The sequence below is a fragment of the Rhipicephalus sanguineus genome, chromosome 1 (genome assembly GCF_013339695.2).
Source record: "Rhipicephalus sanguineus isolate Rsan-2018 chromosome 1, BIME_Rsan_1.4, whole genome shotgun sequence".
Classification (NCBI taxonomy): domain Eukaryota; kingdom Metazoa; phylum Arthropoda; class Arachnida; order Ixodida; family Ixodidae; genus Rhipicephalus; species Rhipicephalus sanguineus.
In genome coordinates, this window is record NC_051176.1 from 243,618,168 (window position 1) to 243,624,832 (window position 6,665).

At 49.6% G+C, this 6,665-nt stretch overlaps 1 protein-coding gene across 2 annotated transcripts; it reads left to right on the forward strand.

The window, feature by feature from the left end:
• Positions 1–792: 792 nt before the first annotated feature.
• On the forward strand, positions 793–5,242 carry LOC119375623 (uncharacterized). 2 transcript variants are annotated; one of them, XM_049410817.1, is made up of 10 exons: positions 793–1,122; positions 1,194–1,363; positions 1,423–1,567; positions 2,621–2,760; positions 2,820–2,970; positions 3,037–3,241; positions 3,299–3,586; positions 3,623–3,947; positions 4,003–4,141; positions 5,013–5,242. In XM_049410817.1, exons 1-10 carry the CDS (start codon positions 902–904, stop codon positions 5,215–5,217), a joined length of 1,989 nt encoding a protein of 662 aa, XP_049266774.1. In that variant the 5' UTR covers positions 793–901; the 3' UTR covers positions 5,218–5,242. The 2 variants fall into 2 exon arrangements, with proteins under 2 accessions (XP_049266774.1, XP_037501771.1); XM_037645843.2 differs by having other exon boundaries at positions 794–1,122; positions 3,299–3,947.
• The last annotated feature ends 1,423 nt before the right edge of the window (positions 5,243–6,665 follow it).

A 6,665-nucleotide genomic window follows, 5' to 3' on the forward strand; every position in this document is an offset into this window, starting at 1 on the left:
TAGTAGCCTAAACGAGGAACAATCATGCTTGCGTCTTTAAGACTTATTTTTCTGCCTGCAGAAGGTCGCCGTTTGCGCAACCTTTGACCAACCATGGACCGCAAGCTGGTGGTGCTGTGCGCCATGCTCTTCATGGACTTGGGAGCTTCCGGAGCCCTCAATAAAAATCTTGAAACCAAAGGTATGCCCTAAGTAACATTCAAAGGCCCATCCGTCCGTACACTGTTCGACTCCCCAATATTTTGTTCGGTTACAGATTCCCCTCTTAAAAGAGACGTTCTGAGTGTTACTACCGGAAACGATACCCAGAAATGCGATTACCTGCAGCTTGCCAAAACCTACACCAGATGCTCTATGCCCTTTTACGCGGACTTCATAAGTAACTCTCTCCAATCGAGCCCATCATCGTGCAGGTACGTGGTACTGCGGATAGTGGTTTCGATTACAGCACGTTGGCGCTTGCACTGCCGCATATCGGTTACAAATTTCATTCTTTTTCAGCCCGTTGACCGCATTCCAGGCGTGCCTGCGAGACGTCCTTAACAAGACCGCTTGTTCAAACGACACAACGCTCTTAACGCCTACAATTAATTTCTTTACAAGAAATATACTGGGCGCTTATGAACATGCCTGCAACAACGCCTCGGAAAACAAAAATCTCCCCCTTGTTGCAACAAGCGCCGGCGCTTCGGAAAAGAAAATCTCAACCCCAAGCGAGAGTCATGCTGCTTCTATCAAAAATAGTCTGATTAATGAAAGTAACCGGGAGAACACTACTGCAGCTTTTGAATCAAACGAAAGTAGCCGCCCAACTCGGACGGTCCAGCCAGCCGAAGCAAACAAGAAATCATTCGTTCAAGACAAGCCAGCCTCTGACGATAATTCCGACTTCTCAAAAGACATGACAGGAGTGACGAGCGCAGGGAACAGCGATTTGACTTCAGGCAATCAGTCGTCTGACGGGGACAAGCGCGAAAGGATGGCTGACGATCCGTGCGTGCCTAAAATCGACACTGGCTACAACTATCCCTCAAAATGCGACAATCGAACGCTGCTTCGACGGATGTTCACGTGCGGAGTTAGCATGCACGAATTTATACTGCACGGTCAAGACCCCTGCAAGTGAGTATCTAACTTGCCTCACTCATGGCAGCTCGTTTCTAAACAAATAATGCTATTTTTGTTCTTCTTAGGTGCTTTATGAACTATCGTGAGTGCGTCCGGAAAGCAAGGACAGAGCTTAAGTGCGATGGTGGTGATGAAAAGGATGACCCCATCCTCGTCACAGTGAAGTTAATCGAGAGCTTGATGCTCACCTGGTACCAAAACCCATGCGCCGTTTACTCGAATTCAACCCAAGCAGGTAACCAGTAGGTTTTCTTGAACTGCAGATATAAAAATTTTATTTTTGTTTTGTTCCAGCACGATCAAGCCTTGTAAGCAGTGTTGCGAGCATTTGTGATGTGCGGAAGGGATCAATCGCATCGGTCGTCTGCTACGCAACTTACCTAGCCATGACTGATCTGAAGACGCCAGCACCCTGGACGAACTATAAGGACGCTTGCAGGTACACAGTGTATATCTTTAACAATTGTGGTGGTTTGGGCGTGTTGGTATGACATGACCAATAAATTCTAAGCGCACAAACAGACGGGGACAAAACGCGTGTACGACACACGTGTTTACGTTTGTGTCATACGTGTTCTTACGTGTTCATACGTGTTCTTCGTGAGTGTCATACCTGTTCTTTGTCCTCGTCTCTTCGTGCGCTCGGAATTTATTGGTATATCTTTAAATCACGTCACGGACACAGCTTCGTGAAGGAACTCTGCAACACCTTTCCAAGTAATCTGCAGAAAGTCACCCGTCAATTGTAAGTTGAGCTACAGGTAGTTGCCGCAGCTTCCACGCGCATTTTTTCTTCGGCCCGACGAACGCCCTGGAAGCTACACAGGGGGACATTGCAACGACTAGTGGGCAAGAAGTTATATGCCACCGCGCTCCACAGCCTTGAGCGTTTGCTTTTTTGCTTCGAACGGGTTGGTTGCTACTTCCGCTTCAAACAAGCGCAAGGCCGGCATGTGGCGGCACCTTGCGGCGACCGCGGTACCTACACGACTACAGCGCGACAGCGCGCTAGTATGGCGGGAACAGAAGCGACGCGTAACTACCGCGCTGGAGTGTGGCCAAGCGACCCGAGTGCACACCGGCTTTGTCCCGAGTCAGATTTACCGATGAATCTAGATTGTGCATATTCAAGTGCTTTCAACTAGCTGAACAGCAAGCAATGTCTGCCAAGGCGTCTAGCTCGCTAGGAGCGTAGGCGAGAGCTAACGTAAGCTGTAAAGCGTATCGGTGGTTTTTGGAGACGACGATACAACGGTAAGAACTGTCTTCGCGGGCTCAGGGCAAGACAGGTGACCGATTCTTGCATGTAACGTAGTGTTTGAAGTAGCAAAGGGTGCGATACGCCGCGTGCCTACTCGCCTGCTGTGTGCAGCGCAATAATATATAATATATATAATAATAATTATAATTATATAATTATATATATATATAATATATATAATATATATATAGCAATGTTTTAAGCACGCACTTTTCCTTTTTTCCTTTATAGCGCTGTCGTCGACGTTCATAGATGCTTGGCGGCCGCGGAGCATACAAGCAACTGTACCAACACTGAATTCACGGGTCATTCAAGGAAGTTTCTTCAGGTTATCACGTCTGGAAAAGATCTACAATGCCCAGGAGACACCGGTAATTTTAGCCGTATCAGGTTGTTTAACCACGGACGCTAAAATTTTACGCTCTTTCAGCTTTACCTAATGTGCAAGCATTATCTGCATACGTGAAGCCCGGATGCATGCGCAGCAAAGCTCTAAAGAGAGCCCTGCGCTGTTCATTAAGCTTCCAAGACATGGCTGACACGGAGCACGAGTTCAGTCCTTCGCAGGCTGTGCCATGCGGGTGAGTGGAGCGCGTATTAGCCCGTTGTATCAATACACGTTGAAACGGTCATGTCTCTTGCGGCAGACACGTTTCTCGGCTCCACACGTGCCTTGAAGATTCCGTAGAAGGCACCGGCTGTTATGGCGACATCAACGTACACTCGGAAATCAAGCTGTACAAGAAAGTGCTTGAAGACGCCTACGACGTCCGGTGCCTCGTGGAAGGGCACCCAGAGACAAACCTTGGTGCAAAAAGCAAGCAACACATACTAAGACCTCATGCTAAAAGCGTAAGCACTTCATTGCACTGAAAGTGGCGACATCTTCAAATGTTTTCGTAATTACAGATCTACAATCAAGCGTCCGGCTCCAGTGGGCTCCGAAGCTGGCGCATTGATCTGGGCCTCTACGATAAAAACAGCGATAACGTGGGCTACTACTACGACGACTCGGCGGAAGGACGCAAGCCGGTTTTCGCTGGTCCCAGGATCATAGCGATGCACCCCGACGACGCCGAGTATAACGACTACGACCGGTCGGACACTCTTTACCAGAAGGCGCACGAATCGAACGCCCCGAATGGTTGGCGGCCGCTGGCGATGCGCCTCGAAGAACACGCTTCCACGGCTTCCAAGGTGGCGGACGCAGCGGCAGTCAACGCGGCTTCCAAGGTCGCGGACGCAGCGGCAGTCAACAGCTCGTCGAACGACACTTCACCCCAGACGCTACTGCAGTTCTTCAAGCCAGACAACGCCCTAGAAAATATGCCGAGGTCCCGCTCCGGAGAGCTCCAGAAGGTCGAACAGATTGCCAAGAAACCTCGCGGAAAGAAGGCAACCGGTGAAGATGACTACTTCTTCGGTAACGACTACGTCGAAAATTCGGAGCTTGCCATGTTTCCCAACGGTCTCGACATGTTCCGCCACTTCAGGGGAGGGGCGCTGGCCAAGATGGAGCCCGTCGTAGCTGGTAACAAGTCTGAGCTAGGCACCAATGGTAAGAGGCAGAAATCCTAAATAGGAGCAGATATTGACCGTTTGTTGCGTTCCAGACTGTCCCGTCGAGAAGATCAAGCTGGCGCTCGGTCTCTGCAATGCGACCTTGAGGGGACTTCTACTCCGTTGGCCGAACGTCAGCGATGTGGGTCTGCCGCTAGACGGCAGTAGCGCAGGAGTTAAGCAGTTCTGCAGGTACTCACGCATCCGTTCAGCAAGGAACAGCCGCTCCGGGAACAAATTACACAATTATGATATATTCGGCTGGGCGCTACCGCGCTTTCACTTGGATTGCAACGATGCGGAGCCCGTTCTTTATCCGACCCAGAGAAAGCGTGTGTATGCCGAACGTGCAACCACACACCAGAGCAATCGGCGGCTGGAAAAAAGATATGCATCAAGTTGCAAGGCCCGCAGGCGTACCGTGCACGCAGCCGCGGCTGACGTCACGCCAGAACGAAAGCTGGAGGAGTCGCGTGATCAGACCCGAGGTCGGAGTTGAGAGTAGATTGAATTCACAGCGCTCCATTTCAGCCAGCTGAATGTGACGCGCGTCACCAGAGCGCTCACGACCAGCCGAATGTAACATTTTCTTAACTATGCGAAGTTAATAGCTTATGCACCTCATAACAAGCTCGCACGCATGTGCAAGGGGCATACCTAATTAGAGCCATGTTTTACTATCGGAGGACCGACGGTCAAAACACGGGTGTTTTTACTAATACCTCCAAAAATTCTTAAACATAGGGTTTCCCAGGGGAAAAAAAACTACCAGGTGAAACGTCCCTACATCTTTAAAAACTCCGGAAGAATATGCGCACCTTTGCCTACAGGGCGTGTTAGCCCGCTGTCGCGCGAGTAACTCCAGAGATCGGCAGATGGCTCGTAGTTTCGTACATGTTGTGCTTTGATGCAATATTTTCGTTTAAGCCATGGACAGCACGCTCGCTTCAGCGGCCCCGTTTCCTAAACGAGTGAGCTGCTTGTCTTTCATCGTGTGACATTCCAATTTGTTGCTATGGCATTCACTGCTTCGCCCTTGCGGCGAAACCGACTTTTTTTCCAGCGACCTGAACTCCTACAGGGGGTGCTTGGCCGCGGTCCTGAAGGCTTACAACTGCAGCCACATGCAGGCAATCAATGGAGTCTTCGAGGCGTACAGAAAGAAGATGCGGCTCCCCTACTGCGCCTCGTCCGGCACGTGGACCCGCGCAACTGTGCTCACTTTGTTTTTCGGCCTGCTGGCAAATGTTGTGAGGCGACACGTATAATGATTAGGTCCACGAAGGAATTAAATTTCACGCTTGTCGAAACTGTGTTTACTTTGTTTTCGAGATCCCGTGGTAGCAAGTTCTATTTCAGACAGCAGTGGCCACGTATATACCGGGGAAGGTGTAGGGGGGGCAACAACGATGCAATTCCTCCCCCCCTTACGCCCTTTTGCTCGAGGCGTGGCCGGCGACTTAGTGCAGGCTGGCTGCGGTGTTTCCTCCCATACACTGCACGTAGGGCGCAAGGGCGATCATGACCAGTGAAACCATACAACTTCGAACATTTAAACAAATTTTACATAAACGGCATTTATTTGCAGCGTTCAGACGAGCTGTGTTGCACGATTTAATGCACTGTAAGTGCGCAAGCATTGAATGCAGCTTTGATACACAAAAGCTAGCACGTAAGAGCTGATCTGTGATTGAGAAAGACGAGATGCTGCAGTGCGAGTCTTCACTGAGAAAAAAGCAACGCAGCGGTCTGCAGCACTCGGTTTGTAAGCAGTTGTGATATCAGTGGCAAGTTGGTATTTGGTCGCGATTCTTGAATAGGTTCAGTGGCAGTAGTGTAGAAGTGCTGTGGCCGAGCTTTGCCGTACTCGCAGCACGTGTTGACGGAACCTACCTCGTACCAGTTCTCATATATGCGGCAGCGCTCTTGATTACAGCACGAGATGTGTTGGAGAGCAATATACTTCCACTGGAAGTCCAAGAATTCCTGGTTAATCGCTGGTGCCGGAGTGCAGCTTCTAGCCAAGGAAAATATCTTGCCGAAACTTTAGTATTTCTCCGCGCAGCCTGTGGCAGTTATCCGAGGAGAGAATAAACGTTTAATTGTACAAATTAATGAGATAATGCTGCTTTCGTCACCAAAAGTGAATACCTGGTTGCGCTGGTTCTCCGGGATCCAGGCGGTGAACACGGTCTACCACGAATTTTCGCAGTTCTCCTCTGCGCTTACGTCTAAATCTTGATTGTTGGATTCTGCAGACTGCGATGAATGGCAGTGCTATGGCATTGGGTTAGGCATTCATTACAGTGCCGTCAATAAGCGTTTATTAATGAAACAGATAGCATAGATTGAAACTGAAAAATAAATGCTGCTCTCTACGGCTAAACAACAACGTGGCACAAATTTCGCATTACCTTGATAGACTGTGTTACGGAAGACGTTTTCCTGAGGGAAAACTAGCAGGGCAGCGCAAGTACGAGGGGGCGAAAAAAAAAAAAAAAAAAACCTTGCGAAGCTGTGTGGCACACGACACACAGGTGAGCTTCAGGCGTTGGTTATTGCGGAAGCCCTCCTTTCCCACTTCGCTCTAGCTCTGAGCGAGTGGCGATATGCGTTTTCTTTTGTTGTTCGCTCTTTCACTCTCGCGTTTATTGGAGAGTTTCCGCGTGGATGCCATAAAATCCTGCATCCTAGCCACAGACAGCATCGCTATAGA